Source organism: Colobus angolensis, unplaced genomic scaffold, assembly GCF_000951035.1.
Source record: "Colobus angolensis palliatus isolate OR3802 unplaced genomic scaffold, Cang.pa_1.0 Scaffold85, whole genome shotgun sequence".
Classification (NCBI taxonomy): Eukaryota; Metazoa; Chordata; class Mammalia; order Primates; family Cercopithecidae; genus Colobus; species Colobus angolensis.
Window position 1 is genome coordinate 1,411,450 of NW_012122376.1, and position 23,429 is coordinate 1,434,878.

General features: G+C 46.6%; 1 protein-coding gene across 2 annotated transcripts in view; it reads right to left on the reverse strand.

Annotated features, from left to right (window-relative positions):
* DOCK1 (dedicator of cytokinesis 1) overlaps positions 1–23,429 on the reverse strand; it is a 489,568-nt gene that overhangs the window by 96,170 nt on the left and 369,969 nt on the right. For both annotated transcript variants that reach the window (XM_011930180.1, XM_011930179.1), the window contains exons 29-31: positions 20,282–20,360; positions 15,327–15,427; positions 4,527–4,585 (exon numbers count right to left, since the gene is read on the reverse strand). In XM_011930180.1, the coding sequence (XP_011785570.1) occupies positions 4,527–4,585; positions 15,327–15,427; positions 20,282–20,360 (239 nt within the window). The remainder of the gene's footprint in view (positions 1–4,526; positions 4,586–15,326; positions 15,428–20,281; positions 20,361–23,429) is intronic.

Consider the following 23,429-nt stretch of genomic DNA (forward strand, 5'->3'; position numbering starts at 1 on the left):
TGGTCCCCACGGCGAGCAGGAGTGGGGAGAGAATGTTCTCTGGTAGCCACCTTTTTTTTTTTTTTTTTGATATTTGTATTATGGATTTTCCCTGGAGCACATCTTGCTCAAATTTAACGATGAACTCAGGTTGGAACCAATGAGGACCAAGGTGACTCCGCAGTGTAGACTTAAAAGAAAAACAGGGCACACTTTTGAGACAAAGGAAGGTGATGAGGAGAATATTTTACCTCCAGTCCTTGCCAGTCTCATAGCCCACCTAGAGTCTATTCTAGTTCCAGAACACGGAGCTGTTTCCCCTGGGAACAACATCTTGTTTTCTCACGAAGCCAGGGCCTCCCCAGTCAGAAGCCTCCCTGTAGGTGTTTAAATTATCTCTTTGCAATCACTGGTGTTAAAAAATCTGGGACATTAAACATAGACTTATCCTAGAAAAATCTCTGTATACACAGAGCAAAAAGTTCCACCACCCAGCCAAACCCGTTAGGCCACACTGTATACAGGTTTTAATGAAAAGCACACAATTTGCTCAGTCACCAAAAAACACCCATGAAGGGAATCCCTGCATGAAAAATATCCCAAACCCAACACGGCGGATAAAGATCTTGCTCCAAGCACATTTGTTCTGGCTGGCTCGGGTCTAGTGCTCGCTCCAGTGTGCTGGATGTAATAAACAAAATGTAAATCGAGGCGGCACAGGCAAGGAGATCAGGTGCTCCAGCGGGCTGCTGCACAGAGTACGCTTTGATAAATAACTCAGGAGCTGGGTAAATAAACACATTTTCCGCCCTTTTCTCTTTTGAGAGAGAGCCTGCTTTTGATTTCTCCTTTCAGACTCAAAATATGACAGGTTTGGGAGGGAAAGAAACACATCACTCTGTCCCACGGGGCAGTGCCATGTTTGCCCTTGCATTAAATTGAGCAAAACAGACCCCAGATCCTTGCTCTGAGGCTGGGCATGGGGGAGGCAAGAGCTGAGATGCTCTTCTCTATGGGCCATGCACACTATTGGAAAGACTCAAGGAGGAGACTCATGGAGCGTTCAGCTGAAGGTCTGCTCAAGTGACAGTTTATTAATTGCAAGCTGATAAATAGATCTGATTTCCATTTCTATTTTCTTGGCAGAGTCAGTGCTATCATCCTGCCAATATGTTCCCAAACCTGCACCCATTTACAAAAAAAGTAAAAAAAAAAAAACAAAAACAAACAAAAAAACTACGTGCAAAGTAGGCTGTGTACATCCTGGGAAACTGAGATGTGCTGTCATAAATTTGGAGTGTGGCAGCCTTGGCAAAGACACTGAGGCACGTGGGATTATGGCAGGAAGGAGCTGGGCTCCTGAGGCCACCCCGTGGGGCTATCCTTAGCTATCCTGAGGGGCTGCTTGGGGAATATCCTGTGGGCTGCAGGTGCTTTTACGATCATCTCCCTCACTTTGAAAAATAACTTATTTTACCAGCAAGGAACCCAACTCTGGTGGTTGACTGTCATTTCCTGTTGTTTCCAAGTCCGTGACCCTAATTGGCCAGTCATGGTTTACTTTCGACCTCTTGGCTGCTTCTCAGGCCAGAGTCAATGTTCCTGGCTAAAAAGCTGCAAAACACACATCTCATGCATTAATCACCATATTCAAATCAGCCACTGACAGGAGGGAAGGGGGAAATTTGCTCTCTTCACTGCAACCTTTTCCAAATCAAAAGTCTCCTGTCGCTTGACTTGGCCTACCTGGAGCACTACAGATAACGTCAAGAGAACCAAGGGCTTTGTGTCAGACCCAAGTGTATCCTCAGAAGGCCGGGCCTGCCCAAGCACTTGGAGGGGACACAAGGAGAAACTCACCATTTCTGGGCCCGCCTTTCCTTCCTTGTTATCGTGGCACGTGGCACAAATTGAAATGGAGCCACTTTCAATGGTGATCAATCTCAGGGACTACAGAGGTGACATTAAATATTCTTGAAAACAAAAACAACCCCAAACCAGAAAACTAGAAAGGCAGGAGCACCCATCAGTCAGGGTGATCTCTGGCCAGCTGTGGCTCGAGCTGAGTTTTAGAGGCTCCCTCGGTGCTAGGCAATGGCCTTGGCACATGGAGAACAGTGGAGGATCCTGCGGGTGCTCAGGGGCCAGGGTGAGTCGAATGGTGGCTGCAGCTGTGTATGGGGAGAAGGAAGCATTTCAGTATGTAAATACCCATCAGACCCTCTGCTAGGGTGGTGTCTCTAGTTATCAAAAATGATGTGAAATGTTATTGAGCCACTTCAGAATGAGAACCTTCATTTGAAAGTATATGTGCAAGCGTCCTCTTGGGGAAAATAAGACAACTCACCATCTATACTTCAGAGTTGAAGTATAGAAGAAAACAGACTGACTCTTTTAGGAGGCGCCGGGGTAAAAGATGGCCTCAGAGAGAGCCTGTGTCCAGAGGAGAGGTCTGGGGTCTGCCCTGAGAGCCCGACTGTGGCAGGTGGAGCTCATATTACCTCCTTCATGAACGCTGGTGCCTATAAAAGTCCCAGACTCCCTGAATTCCAAGAGAGAACAGCCCCCCTCCATGCCATTGCTGTGAAAGCCCTCCACCCTCTCCTGCCTCCCTCTCTCCTGGGACCACACTGGGTCTCCGCCTGGCGTGGGGCCTGCCATCTGGCCTGCCAGAGCAAATGACACATGCATCTGTCAGAGCATGATTTTTAACAAAGAACACAGAGAGATCAATTAGAATGAATCACGGATGGTCCTCCTCCCTGTTCTAAAAGCCTTAGCACTTTATTACTGAGATCATCGTATAGATATGTCATAGAACTATTGAGTTTTGGGATTGGAAGGCTCTTGAAAAATTCAGTCCAACCACTTTATCTAACAGCCCAGAAAGACTGAGCCATGTGAATTAGGCCTCACAGGGAGGCAGGAGTAGGAGAGGATGAAGATTTCAAGGTGGGACTTATCATCTCTCTTGACTCTGAGCCCAGAGTCCCTACCTTCCTCCCTGGGATGGCAGGAAGGCCAAGGACAGGATGATGCCTGGTAAATATCATGTTGCAGAGATAAGCAGGCCCTTTGACAGCTGAGACCCCATACTCAGATTCTGGACATAGGAGCTACTGCAGCAAAGTCATGTGAGGAGACCTAGCACAGAACTTCCTTGAGGGGTCCTCCACTGACTCCAGGACTGACACCCAGAAAGGATGCAATGGTGTAGGTTCTCTTTGTACTGGCAGGGCACAGGCAGACAGGGCCACTCTGACCCGCTCTCCATCCTCACCTGGGTGCATCTGCTGTGGCTTTCCCTTCCCGAGAACCTAATTGGGCCTCATGTCAAACCAAAGAATGGCAAGGAAGATGCAAAAGCAAACAGCGAGCTAGAAGTGAAGTGTGGCTTGCTGGGTTCTGCGTCTTTCTTGCCACGCTCTCCAGCCACCGCAGGGACTCTGCTCAGGAAGTAAGCAGGCTGGGGCACAGCTTAGTTGTCCCAACCCTGGTGCAACAAGTGAAACCCTAATGCAACGAGGCTAACAGAGTGATGTGGACAGACCCCCGCCTCCTGCTAGTAGGAAAAGATTCTCTGAGGTAGAGGGGAGAGTGGAGGGTTTCTCGCAACAAGCCAATGCAGGTTTCTCGCAACAAGCCAATGCAGGCTTCTCGTGTCCGTTTGAAGGAAGGAAGTAGAGGCCTGGAGATCCTGGGGCAGAAAAGCAACTGATGCTTTGCTCAGGACCAAGGCAAGGCCACCAGCACCCCTTGGCCTAGGACACCTCGGCACAAAGCAGGCCCAGGGCTGAGCTGGGCAGGAGCCAGAGGGAGCTTCATCTCAAGGAGGAGTGAGGCCGGATTCCTAGAGGGTACTGTAAAGATGCTGGGAAGATACCAAGTGATTGTCAGTCACTGATTTCTTGAAGGGGCTTATCTACAAGAATTACATGTTACATTGGTTGAAATTTTAATAGCGAATTTATTCTTACTGTTCATGATAAAAGTAGTTGGAAAAACTTAATTACTTAATTTATAAATAAAATCGTATTAATTTCATATATACACACAGACCCTTCACTGCTTTGAGTGTAGGAGCATGTTAGGCTGCCACCACCTGGTGGCAGCGTACCTAAATACAGGCTCTGCTTTTGAGGAGGTGAATTAACCCTTTAGAAGGCAGAGTCTATAAAACTGAATATGGTAGGTGATGACAAATGTCAAAGCTGAATGAGCTTCCTGTTTGACACAGAAGGAACTGAGGCGACTGGGGGAGGAAGGCAATGCCAGGGAGGGAGGAGCTCCAAGCCATGTGTCCACCTGACACAAGAGGGTGCTCTGCGGATTTTTCTTTTTGCCACACCCATGAGATTTTCTTTCCTTGCCTTTGGTCTTCTATCTCTTAAATCCTGAAAACAGTTACTACAAAGAGTAGCAACTGCTGTCCAAGGAACAGAAGCCATTAAGATCTTAAGACATCCCAACACTGATGAACATGGCCAGTGTCATGACGCACCAGGGATGCAAGATATTCACCATGCTCCCACATCCAGGCTACTCACCAAGGTTGTACCACATGTCTCTGATTTCAAAGCCAATCTGTCTCCTCATATCTCCGTACCTGGAAATCAGGGAAAAGAAAAACACTGAATCACTCCAGACAGCATCTGAAAATCGGAATGGAATTAGTTTTAAGTGCAATTAAAGCCTTCTAGCACTGAGACAAATAAAGAGAGTGTCAAAGCTTCAACTTCTCTTGCCACCAAAAGGAATCGAAGGAGGAGGGATCTAGCTGGGGGAATCTCACTTTCTCATCACCGAGGAGTACACGACATCTTCTCTCCCGTGGGAACGTAAGGGAAGTTGTGGAGAGTCATGAAAGCATTTCCCTTTCTTCAGTCTCTTGGCTCCTGGGTCCAAGGGGGAGCTTGGTTCCGTGCATGTTGTTAGCGTCTAGGCACTGCAGACACCACATAATATCCTACTGCACACAACAGGTGTTTTTCCAAAGTTAAAATTAAATCCAGAGTCAGGGCAGACCTCTTCCAAAGTTCTTGCATTCCTCTATGTCATTTTAAATGTAAGGAAGGGCTGAACACCAAAAGATGCCAACAAATCTTCCACCGGTTTTGTTTATCAGGGAAAATAAATGCTAATTTTCCTCCCGAAGAGGGCACAGAGGAGGTGTGCGTTTCATGAGTAAACAGAATTTGATGCTCCAGAAGATAAACCTTTATTAGTTTGTGAGCAATTTAACTTTTTCTTTTATTGCCTAAGGAAGAAGCTGATTATATTAAAAATAATAATTTGCAAAATTATCATACAGGATTACAGCTGAGCAGCTGTGTCATCGAGCTTGCTCTGCTCATCCTCGTGTCAGGAGATGTGAGAAGGAAAGCACTGATTATAGACGAACGCGCTGTGGCTCTCGAGACGAAGATCCTGGCCGGGAAATCAACAACCTCGGCCTGCTACCACCTTATTAGAGAAGTCTCTGTGCCCTAAGCACCTGTCTGTCACTCACGGCATGAGCAGGCTACAGCCAGAGTGATCATCTCAACCACAGAAGATCAATCTCGCCTGGCGGCTCTGCTGCGATGCGTGGGAGGCCACGCGCCTTGGCCCACAGTGCCGGTGGAGAAAAGGCACTGGAGCCTACGCCACTCGCTACCAGGACACGCGAGCTCTAAGCGCAGCCCTAAACCAGGTGAGCGCTGATGCAGGCAGACTCGGTTAAGGGGGGTGGATCTCAGATGGGGAGACGGCCCAGCACTGAGGCCATAGTAGGAGAGGCCCATCCATGGTTGGCGAAAACACGCAGGCAGCAAAGCTACTGGATCTGGGTGGGTGGGAGAGAGGAAAGCACCTGCATAACTCACGCCCCCAATTGCCCAGGAAACACATGACCTGAACACTGCTTGGAGGCTTGTAGTGCTGGCTCCCCATTCCCATTTTGCTCCTGCACTAAGACAAAGGGATCCCAGCGGCTGCTGCGGCCAGGGCTGGACAAGGATGCAGCTGGCTGTGGGGTGACCTGGCAGGCTGGCATCCTTGAGGTTGGTGAGGTTCTTGCTGTGCAGTTGGGTGAGTCACCTTCCAGGCAAGCAGGTGTTGGGCAAGCCCAGGAACGTGGCATCAGAAAGACGTGGCCCTCCTGAACACAAACAGCCCCTGCCCCCGTGTTCCCAGCAGAGGTGAAATGTTCACAGTGGGATCGGCCTGGCATGTATTGACCCACTCAAGCTCTGCACATGCATCTCCATCCCAGCGACACGGAGTTCTTCTCATTCTGGGATGATTCCCTCAAAATAGGAAGGCCCAGGCCAGGTGCGGTGGCTCACGCCTGTAATTCCAGCACTTTGGGAGGCCGAGGCAGGTGGATTACCTGAGGTCAGGAGTTCAAGACCAGCCTGGCCAACATGGTGAACCCCTGTCTCTACTAAAAATACAAAAATTAGCCAGGCGTGGTGGCACGTGTCTGTAATCCCAGCTACTTGGGAGTCTGAGGCAGAAGAATTGCTTGAACCTGGGAGGTGGAGGTTGTAGTGAGCTGCGACTGCACCACTGCACTCCAGCCTGGGTGGCAGAGCAAGATTCTGTCTCAAGAAAACAAAACAAAAAAAAAGGCCGAATGCTAGGCTGAACTTCATCAGTGTCTGTGCCTTGCTGGACCCCGGCTCAGTTACTTCTCTCAGGTCCCAGAATGATTAGAATGATAATGATTCCAGGGAAATCCTAAAGTTCAGACATCCTAAAGTACAGGAGACTCAGTTGCAGTGGATTCTCCACTTGTGGTTTGGGAAATTCAGGAGTAACTTGCTGTATTTCCAGAGCTGGCACCACAATCTGGATCTGGAAGGCCAGGTGCATCCGCTCCTCCCCATCCTCTTTGCCCCTCCCCATCCCTCCCCGATGCTCCTCGCCCCTCCCTGCTGCTCCCCACCCCTCCCTGCCTCCCTGCACAATGCCTTGGGTGGTGAAGGAGGTTGAGGGGTGAGGGAGTTCCATTCTCAGGTAGACTTTACTGTCTTGTAGGTGGAAGATGACAGTTGCTGGCAGTATTTGAGAACTGGGGGATTAGCAAGGACAGGAGAGCACACACCTCAGGAGAGTCGGGCCTGCCGCATCAAGGTGCTAAAGATGCGGTTTTAATTGTCAAACAGGACAAGGGCACTCTAGCCTGGAGCAGAGGCAGTGAGGGAGAATGGGGAGTTGTGAGGGGAAGGGCCGGCTGGATGTCCCTGGCAGTGAGAGGGATCTTTTCCTTGGTTTTAATAAGAAGGCAGCTTTGATGAATCTATACATGCCCCAGAGTAATCCCCAAAAAAAGTCACAGCTGTCACCAGACCTCAAGAGGGCTTCCCAAGCCATTTCTTCGTTCTTCCCACGGAGGAGGAAAAAAGGATAATTGAGAGTGTGGGGCTAATAAAGCTTATTGCCTGGAAGCAGAACCCCGGGCTGGCGGCAGCCCTGGGGACCATAACTAAGTTCCTCTCTAGCAATAAACAACCGAGGGGACTGCACCAGTTGTACAGGAGAGAAGCAAAAGGACATGGTCATCCTCACCGGGAAGGAGAGTAGAGAATCCAAGTCTTCAGACTCCCACACCCACAGCACGCAGCCCCGGGGCCAGGGACTTTCCATGCCTCCACAGCACGACACAGCATCACATCTTTCACAGTGCTTTCCTTTCACTTGATTGTGGAATCAGACTATGAGCTGAGCAAGCCGACACCTCTGTGCCCATTTTCTCAATAACAGAGCTGAGATTCACAGTGGGGAACACACATGCCTGACTCCACCGAGCCAGGACGGCCTGGAGCTTCTCACCTGTGCCCACCCACGGCATGACTGAGCAGGAGAACGTATGCTTAGGAGGCACACTTCCTACCACCCAGGGAGATCTGGGATCCCACATCCAGGCTGTAACTTGGACATAAAATTGTGTGAATTTGGTCCCTGTGGTCTAACCTTAGCACCTGGTTTCTTGCATCTTCACTCCAAGAAACATACCCCTGAGCGACAGCCCAGGCTTGGGGGTAAGGCCAGCCTGAGCCTGAATCTAAGCACACCAGGCAATTTACTCGACCACTCTGACCTCCGTCTCCTCATCTGTAGTGCTGGGAGAATGGTGCATGATGCTCAGTCCTAGGTTTTTGTGAACAACAAGAGAGTGACGATGTCCCTGTCTTATCTGGCAGGCACTGGAGCCACGCTAGGTCCTTCCTTTAAAACCTCAGGCTGGGCATAATATTCCCCTCATGGTTGCAATGGTCATTTAGATCGATTCACTTAGTGAACATTTCCTGAGCACTTGGGCCAGACACAAAGCTAAAGTAGAAATATGAATATTCATATTGGAATATTAATATTACTATAATATGGAGAACAGACAAGACCCACAAAGCACAGTGGGCTACGAGCATGGTAAGAGAGACGAACATTAACAAAATAGTCACACAAGATAAACACGTATAGATACATAGATAGAGGATTGTTTTTGTGAAGGCCAGGATCACGGCTTTGTAGGGAAAACATGGGAACTGTGAGAAAACGTAACAGTGGGCTCAGCTTGGCTCTGGCAGGAGCTCTCTAGGACAGTAATATTTGCTCTGAGATTTGAAGAAGGAGAGATGAAATCTGGACGAAGAGCATAGGGAAGAGCGTTCCGGGCAGAAGGACCAGCAGGCACCAAGGCCCCGTGGCAGGTAGGGAGTAGGTGAGTGCCTGGTGGGTGGGGCTGCAGAACACAGAGCTGGCTCCTTCTGCGGAAGAGACCGGGGGTGAGGGGGATGTGCTGTGAGCAGAGGCTGCAGGTGGCAGGTGTTTTTAAAGCGCCCCCCCGCCACTTTTTTTTAGGTTTCATAAACTTTTCTGACATAAAAAATACATTTATTAACCAGCACATATATTAATATACGTGTGTGTGTATAAAGTTTTATGAAACGATGCTTAACCTTACTGCCTGCAATGAATGCTGGTATTTTTTCCTAGATTCTATTTCACTGAAAAAAGAAAAAAAAAGTCTACTGGTCATGACTCGTGTGGGTTGGACTGTGTCCCCTTTAAAGCTATGTTGAAGTCCTAAACCCTGGTATCCATGACTGTGACCTTATTCGGAAATAGTCTTTGCAGATGTACTCAAGGTAAGATGAAGTCATGCTGGAGTAGGGTGGTCTCTAGACCCAGTGACCTGTGTCCTTACAAGGAGAGGGAGACTGAGAGACACAGATACACAGGAAGACAAGGAAGGAGGTCACAGGAACATGGGGCAGGGATTGGAGTGACACAGCCACAAGCCAAAGAACGCCGAAGACCGGGGAAGCCACCGGAAGCCAGGAGGGAGGCAGGGAACTTCCAGAAGGAGCCAATCCTGCCCACACCTTGATTTTGGACTTCTGGCCTCCGTAACTGCGAGACAACAAAATTCAAGTCACCCGGTTTGTGTTCACTGTTACGGCAGATCAGCCTAGGAAACAGATGTGATGGCCCTTTAAGGGAATATTCTGACCCAATCAAAGTGACCCAATCAAAGGCTGAGACCTGCAGTTTGAAAAATGCTTTCCTAAGGAAAGAGCATAGAATGTGAAGGCCTAAGACCAAGGTGTGAGGAGCCCCCTGCCACTCGATGCTGGGGTTCAGGGGTAGGAATCTGGCAAGAGAGAGAAGACACCAAAAAGCTTGGCGAAAAACTCAGGAGCGTTCTGAGAGCGAAGAAAAGCGTGTTCTGAGATGGAAGGAAAGAAGAAACCTGTTGAGGATGGAGAATATCTAGGAGGCTGAACACCCTTCCACCTGCGTGGGGGCAGCCAGGACCTGGCTGAGGTTCTGGGGGAATGCAGTGCCCAGAGCCAGCATCAGAGTGGCTGGGAGGTGGGGAAAGGAGACAAGGAGAGGGCTGAGATGGACCTAAAGGAAGCTGGAGGGAGCTGATGGCTGGGGTGAGGCATTTTTAACTTCATGGGAAAGACTGGTGGGTTCTTAAAGAGGTGAAAGGGGTGGGACCTCAAATGGGAACCAATGAATGGTAGTAAATCTTGCCAGACACAGGTCTGACGTGACAGTGCCTACCTTCCTGAGGCAGGACACACCACCACCGGTGCATGTGGGACACAGTGAGCTTTTCTGACCTGAAGCTGGCACAGGTCACCGCTTGTTAAGTCTAACTCCCTGAGTCTCCTTCTAATAAGTGAATTTAATTTTGAATAATTTCAGTCTCTTGAAAAAAATTAGCACAGACACAAATTAAATTAATCATATCTCCTGTTACAATCAGGAATATACAGTTGCAGCTTCTGATTAGGTCACACTGCAAAATGGGGCTTGCATAGCATGTTTATTTCCTGTTAGTTTCCTTAAAGGTAGTATCTAGAGTTTGACTTAATCTCCTGGAGGTGCAGAACCCAGTGTTTGGTCAGAAGGGGATATTTTGGTCCCATTGTGAAACCTATCCTCTTAGAACACTGCAGACTTGTATAGTCACAAAAAAACAAAAACAAAAACAAAACCTCCCCAAAACTGAAAGCAGCCTAGGGACCAGGTGGGGAGGAGGTCTTTGTGGATGGCCTCTCTGCACTGAGCTGAACTTTGCCATCAAACTTTAACCTCTCGTGCTGAAACTTTAAGCGAGCACTTTATGCTTAGATACGCAGGAGGCCCAATTCATGAACCCTTTTCCTCTTCTGGTCCTGAACACAGAAGCTCCCTTGCAGTCCTTCAACATACTGCCCCACACCAGGGTGCACGTGTCTTGCATACCAAAATTGTCAAGCTGGCTGCTAATCAAAAGTCATCCCTTTTACATTTTGGTCATATTTCCTGAGCCCCAATAAGGTAAAAAAGTCTAGGGGGCTGGGTTGGGAGGAAGAGCTGCTGGTCAGGTTTAGAATTCTGTTAACATCTCTGTTCGTCCTTGGGAGTCACTAGCACCAAGGATGTCTGAAGGTCGAGCCAGTTAACATTTCATATTATGGACTTGATTCCTAGGGGTTATTTATTTTGTGGTACACTGGCGAATATCATACTCAATTTGGGTCTGCCATAATCAGTTTTCTGCGTGGTATGACCCATTCTTTTATTTACTCCCATGTACGTTGGGGAATGTCTTTAGAATGAAAATCCTAATTATCTCCCCAACCTCATTCATTAGGAGGATGGAGCAGACAGGTCTCCTGATGCTGGAATTTCTATCATTTTGAGCCACAAAGCTGTGGACCAAGCAGAGGTGAGGAGCTGCAGGGCTTGGCAAGGGGGAAGGGAAGGGTAGGCTGAGGGGTTGGGGATGCTCCCTCGGATGCCTTAGGTTGGACTCACAAGCCCCAGAGTGAGAGACAGGCCCCAGATGGAGGCAGTGCTGAGCCCACTAAGTGGGTGTGTCATGGCTCCCCCCCCTAGAAACAGACAGGTGCATTGCTCCATGGGGCTCCAAGTCAGTGCTCAACTTTTGCTCAGAGCATGAGGTTGACTCCCAGACCACGAGCCCCCACACCCTGCCCCAAGCTCCAAGCCGCCCCGGTCCTGCTGCTCCCTTACACTTCGCCAACCCAGATCATGTCTCTGCTTATATGTAGATGGCGCCATGCCCTTTGGCATTTGATGTTCCCTGGCAAACCTCTCAGCTGCCTTCACCACCCAGCCGGGAAGCTCAAGCTGCCAGGAGGCCTGTCTCCCACGGCTGGTTCCCACAGGCCATCTCCGGGCTGCCAAGGCCCTCTGTCACCACTCCATGTGTGCCCCACTCCATTCATTATTTTTGCTTCTCCATTTACCCCACTAGACCATGACCTTCTTCGTTATGAGGTCTGTGTCTTTGTCCCCAGCACCAGGACCATGGCCCGACTGAGCACAGAGCGGGCACTGAATCCCTTTTAACCAGACAATTTTAAATCACATTTCTAGGCACTGTATGTGCCTGAGAAAATTTAAGCACTGGGGTAGGACACCTTCACATATTTCTTATGCAGGTTTTGCTATTTAGAAATAAAATTTGCAAACGGACTATGAAGGGCTGAAGGCTTATCACGTGTCATGAAGACTACAACAAATAAGGCTGACCCTACACATGTGTGTGCCGCGCGGCCTCAAGGTCAAGGCAGCCTTATCTCAGCCTCCGGGGCTTTGTCCTGGATCTCCTGTCACCTCCACAAGGGGAGCTCTGGAGAGGCCCCTCAGACGGCACAAAGCCCCGAGGCTATCCTGCCAGGGTCTTGCAAAGACAACTTCTGAACTGCCTGGGGACTTTTCCTGGGGAAACTCCAGAGTCTCCTGTTGCTACCATTGTGACAAAGAGAATACGAAAGCCCTGAGGAGAGACCCTGGGTGGCTCCTGAGGGGGCGATACCAGCTGGCTGTGTTTAATTTTCTGTGGCTTTGAAGCTTCTGAATCCACGCCACTATGTGGGAAGCAAACGTTTTCTCTAGCAGCCAAAGCGCTTCGAGGTTAATGTTCTTTTTCTTTTCTCTTCTTTTTTTTTTTTTCTGAGACAGAGGGTCTCACGCTGTCAGCCAGGCTGGAGTGCAGTGGTGTGATCATGGCTCATTGCAGCCCCGACCCCCTGGGCTCAAGAGATCCTCCCACTTCAGCCTCCGGAGTAGCTGGCACCACATGTGCGTGCCACCATGCCTGGCGAATTTTTGTATTTTTTTGTGGAGAAGGGTGTTGTCATGTTGTCCAGGCTGGTCTCAAACTCGTGGACTCAAGCTATCCTCCCATCTTGGCCTTCCCAAATGCTGGGATTACAGGTATGAGCCACTGCACCGGTGTTAGTGCTTGTCTTGATGTTGCCTTAGGCTCTTAACACTCACGCCAGGAGGAAGGGCCCAGCACTGAGCTGCCCTGCTAGGGCCCGCGGGGTGCTCAGCCCCAAATTGTTTTATTCTAGAATCCACTAAGAAGATGCCAGTTCTGTTGAGGCAGATTTCCAGTTTAAATTCACCTCTCTTCTCCCGCAGGCATCTCCAAGGCTAGGAGCTGCAGCGTGCTTGGCAAAGAGTGGGCTCTGAAGACAGCTGGGGCTGGGCTTGGGATCCCAGCTTCACCCCACGGTGGGCCCTGGGCACGTGGGCAAGCGGCTCCACCTGCTGTGGCCGAGCTGTCCTTTCGCTGGACGGGACAACAAGGGGTGTGTGCTGAAGGAGGTGTGTCTGCACCTAGTGGATTCACAGTGCATTGAAGTGCATTGTGCTTCATTTGCTTAGTGTGCACTGGTCACTACCTTCTGCACTACAATTCCCAGCACAAAGACAAATCAACAACAACAGCAACAACTACAAAGCGCCATCCCTCCCTTCCCCTGGGCCCTGAGGGAGCCTGCATTCCACAAAGCAGGAGCCCGCGCCTCTGCTGAGCCAGTCTCCAGAAGATGCAGCCTGGAGAAGTCTGTCTCTCGATGCTAGAAGCCAGGAGGAGCGGCAGCCACCTGTGCAGGCCCCGAGGTGGGGGGCTGCAGCTGCTGCGTGCCGCTCCGGTAGTCAGAGGTGAGCACCCACTCTGCCTACACCATTCTCAGTGCTTGGCTCAGCAAGTGCATTTCTTGTTTCTGAACAATGATCACTGTTTGCATGGATGGCTGTCAGACAAGAATCACCCAGATGAGGAAGCCTGGCGGGAAGATGGCCAGGTGAAAGGTGATCTTTAGTTAGCTAGGTGCAGACCAAAAGCTCGAAGGTTCTAAAAGCAGCCCAGGTGAAACTCGTGGGCCCTGAACCGCCTAGATTAGAATGCATTCTAGGTGTAGGACTGGCCAAGTGGCTCGGTCACTGTGTGTGACCTTCTTCATCTAGAAACTAGGGCAGACACGAGGGCCTAAGGAATAGTTTTGCTTTTTCATGATTATAGATGAAAAATGCACATGAAATGCTTAGAAAGTCACTAACGTAAAGTACAGGCTGAGTAAATGATTTGCTGAAATACACTCATGCTTTGCTAATGACAGGGATACGCTCTGAGAAACATGTCGCTGGGTGATTTTGTCATTGTGTGAACATTGTAGAGTGAACTTAAACCGAGATACTACAGCCTACTACACACCTCGGCCATACGGTGTAGTCTACTGTTACTAGGCTACAAACCTGTACGACATGTTTGTCAGGTACCATGTTACTATAATAAATACCACAGGCAAATGTAACACAATGGTGAGTATTTGTGTATCTAAACAAAGAAAAGTTATAGTAAAAACACAGCATGTAGTCTGTGGTTATGTAGTGCGTGACTATAATTCTTTCTTTTCTTTCTTTTTTGAAAGGAGGTCTTGCCATGTTGCCCAGACTGGAGTGCATGACAATTCACAGGTGTGACGATGGTGCACTGCAGCCTTGACCTCCTGGGCTCAAGTGATCTTCCTGCCTCAGCCTCCCAAGTAGCTGGTATTATCATTACTGGCTGCGCACCAGAGCCCAGTCCATGACTATAATTCTTACTCTCCAGAGATAATGTGCTTTGGATTTGCCCTGAAAGTGAGATACAGACTCACAGGATATGAGAAAGAGCAGCTGACGCCTTCTGAAACTCTTTCTGGAATCTCTAACCTCAGTTAGCAGCATGGAGTTGGCCACGCCTTAGAACGGTCGAGATATTGCAGAGGTATTTATAAAATGACAAACAGTGACTGATGACTCGGCAACACCAAAGCAATTTCAGAACTCTTCGCAAAAGGACTTATGAAAGGAACACCGACAGCAGTGAGAAATTAGTGAAACTGAGGCAGAAAGAGAGGCGCAAGACCCTCCAGGTGCCCAAACATGGGAAGGAAGCCCATGCAACAACTGGGTTTCTTGAGACTGAATCATGAGCAGTGCATGATGCAAACTGGGGTTACAGAGCGGAAGGAGCCGGCAAGGATCTCAGCCTTCATGGAGCTTTGGAGATGTTTATTTACAATGATACAAGGTGCCACTTCAGTCCATTCAAAGCTCCTGCCCAGAAGAAGACAGGGGTTTTCTGCTGCCAAGAAGGAACCACCAATAACTCCCCAATGAGTTGTTCAACAATCCCAACACAGCCAAGAGCTTTCATCAGAAGCTCCTTTTGAATTGAAGAATTAAGCACTAAAGTGAACCATATGTGAAATGACATCAGAATAGTGCACAGCAAAAGGAATTATCTCCGGAAACTGAAATTCTGCATTACTCTAATGGTCTTGAATTACACTGACTTGGAACCTTCCAAGATGAGTCCTGCAATTTTAGATCTTGATTCATGGGTTAGAAAAGGCAAAACCTGATTCATGATTTAAAACCACCCTTTCATTACACCGTGATTACATCTCAATTTGTACCAGTTGGCTTAGAAACGACATGAAAATTATGCTATTAGAGTTGGAGGCTCCTGCCTGCAGTTTCAGAGCTGGACGAGAACTTACTTGTTAAGGATTTTGGCTCTTTTGGCACTTGAAAAATTCTCCAGTTGCAGGGACTCTTGAGTAAGGAAAGCAACAGCCAGGTGAAAGTAGTTGTTCCACAGCTGAAAACCAAAAAGGAGGAGATGCTAAGTTGTTGAACAGCTTGATACAGGATCTCAACAATGCTCTCAGACATTTATCATTTCCTCAGCACACACTTCTGAAAAGTTAAAAAAAAAACCCCACACTCACTCTATACATGTTGCTAACCAGCCCCCCACGGTGTAGTTCAGGCCTGAGTGTGTGGGCTCGGAGGCCACAGTGCACATATTCCAATCCCGGCTCTGCCATTTACTCGGACAACTACTCTAACCTCTTTCTGCCTCAGTTTCCTCATGGATGAAATGGGAATTTCAAGAGTATCTATCTTATAGGAGTGCTCAGAAGATCAAAGAAGTAAATATATGCACAGAATTTAAGGCGGCATGGTACAGAGCACGTGTAAGCACTTCACCAATGTTTGTTTGTTCGTTTATGTATTTATTTATTTATTTTGAGATGGAGTCTCCCTCTGTTGCCCAGGCTGGAATGCAGTGGCATGATCTCGGCTTACTGCAAACTCTGTCTCCTGGGTTCAAGCAATTCTCCTGCCTCAGCCTCCTGAGTAGCTGGGATTACAGGTGTGCACCACCATGCCTGGATAATTTTTGTATTTTTGGTAGAGATGGGGTTTCACCATGTTGGCCAGGCTGGTCTCAAACTCCTGACCTCAAGTGATCCACCTCCCTCAGCCTCTCAAAGTGCTGGGATTACAAGTGTTAGCCACCATGCCAGGCTAATGTTAGCTTTTATTAATGTAATTATGAAGCTCTTCAGTTAAGAATAGTATAGATTTCCAAAATTTAGGACTCTACTATACCCCCAAATCATACATACACTAGACAAGGAAAACAAATGTAAAAAGATCAAACATTTCGTGCTTCAATAAACCCATATTTCAAGGGTTTAGGGACTACATATGTGTGGTTTAAAAGACAATGGCCTTTAGAAGAAAGTTGTGGGTCTCAGTTTTCTCATTTACAAACCAGGGATAATATTTATTATATCAAAGGAGATAGCTGCAAAGAGTTCTATAAAAACAAAGTGTGAACATTATATTGACCCATTTTTAATGACCTGAGAAGTAAGTGGAAATTTAAGAGCATTTGTAGGATTTGAGAAAAGTCTGTTGGGTTTGCATTTATCCAACACTTCCCATGAATGGCACACTTTCTATAGTCATACACCAGCTCATTTGATTACCACAGAATAACCAAGTAGGTGCTGTCATCTCCATTGCAGAGCTGAGATTTAGAGAACAGCCCAAAGCTACAGGAAACACATGAAGCAGAATGGGGGTCTGATCCCGGGACCCCCAACCTCAGAGCCCACAGTGGGGCTCTCTTTTTTTAGCCCCCTTTATAAAGAAAGGGGAGCACCAGTCAATAAAATGCAAGTCATTCCTTTTGTTTTTGGGACTCCCACCGATTTCAGCCTTGCCACAGCACCGGCAGGAATCACTGGCTGCAGCCACCAGTATTCTGAGAATCATGGTCAGGGGCTCAGCCAGAATGGGACCCATGCCTGCAAGGACACAGAACAGATCTTAATTCCCACCTGCTCCCTTTAACAACAACAACAACAACAACAGCAACAGCAACAACAGCAACAGCAGCAACAACAACAACGACAACAAAACACGAATGCTTCTTTTGACATGACAGCTTCACCAACTCCTAATTCGTTCTTTTCCTACATAGGACCAGGAGTGCCTTTGAGGCAGAGCACTCATGGCAGTGGTGGTGGCGTTTAGATTAAGATCTGTTCTGGGTACGTGCAGACACGGGTCCTGTTCTAGATGGGCCTCTGACTGTGACTGTCAGAATGCAGCTGACAGCAGGCAGCAATTCCTGCTAAACCCTCCTCAAACAATAAATATGTGTGTCACACCTGCCAAGGGGCAAAACTCTATGTGGGCCCTGAAGCACATGGCTTGCAAGGTGTTTGGGCTCACGGTGAGAGTCCAAGGTGCCATCCTCATGAAACAGGAAGAAAGCCAGGGAGAACCAGCATGCCGAGAAACAGGCTCCCCCACCAGAGCAGCCACAACTACAACACACAGGAATCTACCCAGCAAGCCACGCGTGAGACCTGACCTAGAAAAAACTAGAAAAATGGCACAACAAATACCTAAATAGGGGAAAAAAATACTGCCAAGTATTCCCTCAAATACTATAAACTTCCCCCAAATTTATTTATCAATTCAATGGGATTCCAGCTAAAATCAAAGTGGTATGTTTTTCAAAGAGAAATTCAGCCATCTGATTTTAAACTCTGAATGGAACAGGACATGCACAAAAACAGCCAAGATAATTCTGCAGTAGAAAACAAGTGGAAGGCGGGTCGCGGTGGCTCACGCCTGTAGTCTCAGCACTTTGGCAGGCGGATCACGAGGTCAGGAGATCAAGACCATCCTGGCTAGCATGGCAAAACCCCGTCTCTACTAAAAAATACAAAAAATTAGCCAGGCGTGGTGGCGGGCGCCTGTAGTCCCAGCTACTCAGGAGGCGGAGGCAGGAGAATGGCGCGAACCCGGGAGGCAGAGCTTGCAGTGAACCGAGATTGCGCCACTGCACTACAGCCTAAAAGACAGAGCAAGACTCCGTCTCAAAAAAACAAACAAACAAACAAAAAAACGAGTGGAAAAGTAGTGACTCTGCTAGCTGGACACAAAGGTAAAAGGATTAAGCCTCTATGATATTAATACAAAAAATGGAATTTATACACACATACATTTATAATTATATTATAATTTCAAATCATTGGAGAAAGGGTCATCTATTCATGAAATGATGTAGTAAGTTAGATCCTTACCCCATACTAACTACAGAAATCCCAAATGGATTAAACACCTGAAAGGTAAAACAAACACAAAACCACAAAAACCACAAAACCACAAAGGTATTAGCAGATTCTAACTAATACAAAATAGTAAAATTTAGAAGTATATAATATTAAGGCAAGGAGAGATTTGCCAAGTAAAACGTAACACCAGACAGCTGTAAAAGAAACACAGATTTTCTACAGATTTCACTGTAGAAAAATGAAATATTTCTATACAATAAGCCTAAAATCATGCCTAGCCTATATCAACAATTCTAACTTATAAAAAAGGAAGACAGTCAAATACAAACATGAGCAGAAGAAATGATCAGAGAGTTCACAGCAGAAACCCACACGGCTGCTAAGTATTCTTAGCCTAAATAATCATCAGAAAAATGCCAATAAAAACATAAATCAATCATTTTAAAGAAATCAGTGTTGAAGAAGATTCTAGATAGAAAGTGGCTGCTCTCAAACAAGGTTGGTGGGATGGCAAATTGCTAAAATCATGTCAGGAAGGAAACTGCTCATTTTCCATCAAACTTAAAATGTTGTATCATTTGGCCTAGAGATCAACCTATTCCACAGCAATGCGTGCACTAAGAGGCACATGTATCGCGGCCTTCACGGTAGCACAGCTTGTGATTGTAAAGAACTGGAAATGGCCTCTAGGTTATCAGTGCAGAAATGGCTGAATAAATGTTGGTACATTCACATCGTGAATAAATGTTGGTACATTCACATCGTGAATAAATGTTGGTACATTTACATCGTGGAATATGACAGAGCTGAAAAACACAGAGTATGATCCAGTTCATGTTAAAGGCCAAAAGAAAACACACACAGGCCCATATAAATACTGAAAGCGTGACAAAGAATTCAGAACAATGAGTTAAAAGTTACTCCTGCAGAGGAGCAGTGAGAGGCAGCAAAGGGGTAGGAAGGAATGTTTCCTATTTTACCTGCTAAACTGATATTCAGCACATATACATTGTATCAGGAGAAAGTATGTTATTATGACATATGAAAACAAGCATTCAGTAGAGAAAATGATATAAAAAAATTACAAACAAGTAACATGTTTAGATATATGGCACCTGATGTATTATTATCTAATTATGTCCTATAATGCCAATACAATAAAAATTTAAAATTAAAAAATTATAAAAATAAGGGCAATGCAAATGGAAAAGCAGGTGGCTATATAATTTTTGCTATTGGGTAACTTATTTTGGGGTTGGATCACCCAATGGGTAAACAGAAATTCTTCGGGTTCCTTTTGAGAGAGTGAACCATGTTGCCCAGGAAATAAACATGCCATTTGAATCTGCATGCCTTTCAAAAATTTGTAAACTATACTAAAATAACAACTAAGTAATAATAATGACCGATAAAATCATTATTAGCAAAAACACATCAAGAGTACAATGGAAGTGAGAGCCATACATTTTGGATGCACAGCAAGAAATCAGGCCAGGCAAGATCAATCCCCACAGCATGCATGCACACACGCACACAAACACACACACTCCCTCTCTCACACTGCATGCACCAAAGGAGCATTTCCGAGGGACCACGGGGTCTCGGGGGCAGGGTCTCTGGCCTGGTAAAAGCCACTGCTAGTAGCACAAGGCCAAGAGAGGATGTGGGGGGGACACAGAGTTATAAAAGCAAGCTGAGCTCGAGGTGCAGACCTGTGTCTCCTCCTCTGCTGATCCTCCCTCCACAGTAAGATGAGCTGAGACAATTTTGGCAGCTACACACACTGGGACTCGGTGGCCTCCCTGCTTGGAGAGTTCCTCCTTGTCACTCTGATTCAATAGCTTCTCTCTGAAACAACTCTATCTCCTTCCTTGCTAAATTAAGCAAATACTCCAAAGGCATAATTTTCACTCCTCAGGTTCCAATAGTACATACTATAAATTCCATTTCCGCATCTTGGATGGGAGACCAATTAAGTTCAAGGATTAGAAATACTGTAAGATATTGGCTCAGACCAGTAATTTGTTCCAACATGATTTCTTCACAAAGGTCGTGTCTACCTCTTCTCTTACCTGTAGCTCAAAGTTGGCTTGATCCAGAAATTTTTTGTTCAGCATATCTGCATACTGATTAATTGCTCGCAGGAAGACTCTGAAAGATCAAGAGAAAATTACATAATTATACACTTACGCTCTGGCACTTCGGTAGGTTTGGCATTTCAATTAGATACAATCCCAGACTGTCTGGAATGTGAACTCTCCAAGTCTTGCACAAAGCTGTGAGGTTTTGCCAATGAAAAGACCACGGAATTATATGCAGATGTTCTCCAAATTAATCAAGGAAATTAGCACATGCAGGATGAAAGAAACAGACCAAAATAACAGCTTCTGAAAGTAACATTTGAAAAGTATCACTTAAAAAAAAATCTAATTTAAAAAAAGAAAAAAAAAGGTGCAAATTCAATCTTTTTCTCAAGTTGCCATGTCTTAATGTTCTATGATTCCATTGATCTTTGCTTAGCTGGCTTTTTCAAGTTACCCATTTGAAAGCACTCTTCGCAAGGGGCTATCAGGCTTGGAAGAGGTTGCTGCAATATCTCTAGGCTTAGAAGCATCGCTTACGACTTCAGTATCACTGGCCTACTTTCCACATGCTAATTTTGACCACTATTTTACTAGAGAAAAAGTTAAAAGCTTTAATAGACATGAAAGTGATTTGACAAGAATTTCATCAGGAATTTTAATTTCTTGATTCATTGATAATGTATAATTTTAACACTCTATAATACCATGACTTTACATACTTTTTATAATAAAATATACAATTTGGACGATCACACATGACTCTAGAATACTGTCTCTCACATTCTTGTTCATTCAATAGATTTGTTTTATAACCCCTGAAAGTGTTGACAATACTAAAGCTTCGTCCACTACTTTTTAAATGGCCCTTACCCCTTTGCACAAAGGCAGGATATAAGAGGAATTAGTATTAGGTCACAGACAATAAACTTAATTCCACTTTCTCTATTTAGACAGCAGGGAACAGTCAGAGTAGAAGGGAAATGTAGGTTACTTACTAGTAACTGCTGTCCTCTGACAGCGTTACCTCTTCAGCTAATGCTCCTGGAGAAGCTCCCCATGCCCTGGCCATGCCACAGCTGCTAAAAGGCAGTGAGCCAGGGAGGAGGGAAGAAGAAATTCACCACCTGGGGTTTTAAGGAGGTCTCCATCACCACCTTCCACCACCACCTCCTGCCCATCACCCGCGGTCACTGCAGATTCTCTCACACTCACACCGCCTGCCGCTCTGAGAAAGGGATTCGCAGACATTATTTCATCAAGAAACCTATCAGCTGGATCTGGGACCAAAACAGCTATGACAAAGGGCCCGTCACGGACTTTGCTCTTTTGGTCACTAAAGAAACTGCAGGCAGAGTTATTTGACTTCTTCCCTGGGGACATTAAAATATAACCAGAAAGGAGGAATGAGTGTTTTTAAGTGACTATTAATGGAGGGACACAGGCATTGCTGCCTTCTCCATTAACCAAGAGCACGGGTTGGGCAGCAGCATTCCTCAGCCGCAGGGTAGGCCCGGTTAAATCTGAATAATAGCTCTTATTGCTGAATTCTGTAATTGACTGGAAAAAAGAAAAGCTGAATACAGAACATTTAGTGCATCCTGACAAATTAATAAAGGATCCAGGACAAAAGCTGCAAAATTCAGGACATGCTTTGTATATAGTAGATGTCTGGCAACTCCAATCAGCCTCCAGTCTTGGGCTGGGGTCTGTCCTGTCACCTTCAGCCTCCGGAAGTACAGGGTATGAGCTAGAGAGACGGTCTAAGTAACCCACCTGACCTTGGTAACTGTGTTGAGAGAGCCTCTGGGGATGTACACGCAGCAACCCCAGGGATCACGGAAGAGCCCACAAGTGTCAGTGGAATACAACACCTTCTTGTCATTACAGGGTGGGCTGTGCCATGATGCATAAGGACATGGGGCTTCTGACCACTCACACAGTTTTTTTTTTCACTTAATTTTTTCCTTCAGCTTTAGAACGCTGCTATTCGCAGAGTACCCCAGGGTCCTCGTGGGCTTTAAGAAGACACTCTTTCCAGCCCTCTATGACAATAATGACAAGTTTACTAACACACACATTATTGTTATAGGGTAATTATTTTGCCTCAAGATAGCACCCAAACAGTTGCAATATGCTGCTTCTAATTAAGCTCTGGGACAATTGCAGCTAGTTAAATAAAGACAGTTCTCAAAATGACTTTTAAAAAAATGCGTCGGCCGGACGCGGTAGCTTATGCCTGTAATCCCAGCACTTTGGGAGGCCAAGGCAGGCAGATCACGAGGTCAGGAGATCGAGACCATCCTGGCTAACACAGTGAAACCCTGTCTCTACTAAAAATACAAAAAAGTAGCCGGGTGTGGAGGCGGGCGCCTGTAGTCCCAGCTACTCGGGAGGCTGAGGCAGGAGAATGGCCTGAACCTGGGAGGCGGAGCTTGCAGTGAGCCGAGATGGCGCCACTGCACTCCAGCCTGGGTGACAGAGTGAGACTCCGTCTCAAAAAAAATAAAAAAATAAAAATAAATAAATATATATATACACACACACACACACACACACATCATGCTAAAATAACGTGAAGGCTGAACAAAACCTTTTTAAGAAACAGACAACTGAGAAAGTGCAGGGCTGAGAGGCAGATTCTGTAATTCAGATTCCCTATAAATTTTTTAAAATGCCGGGACAAAAACAACGTGGAAATTCAAGTAGCATGAGGAAAATTGAAGGAAAGATCAAATAACACCATAATCAGTGCAGTAAACAAAGATCAGATGGTGCTTGGGCTCAACGCGTCAAGGGCTGTGTCACTTGCACAGAAACTTCCAGGACATGCATAAATGATATGCTACAGCCCACACGTGACGGGACGGAAACACAGCTACGCCTCAGGCCAGTCACCTAACGAGGCAAGAAGAAACATAACCAGAGACTAACTTTTAGGTAAGAAAATCTATTAGTCAGCTGCGTGTGGTGTGGGAGGCCAAGGTGGGCAGATCATCTGAGGCCAGGAGTTCAAGACCAGCCTGGCCAACATGGTGAAACTCTGTCTCTACTAAAAAAAAAAAAATTACAGGCTGGGCATGGTGGCTCATGCCTGTAATCCCAGCACTTTGGGAGGCCGAGGCAGGCAGATCATGAC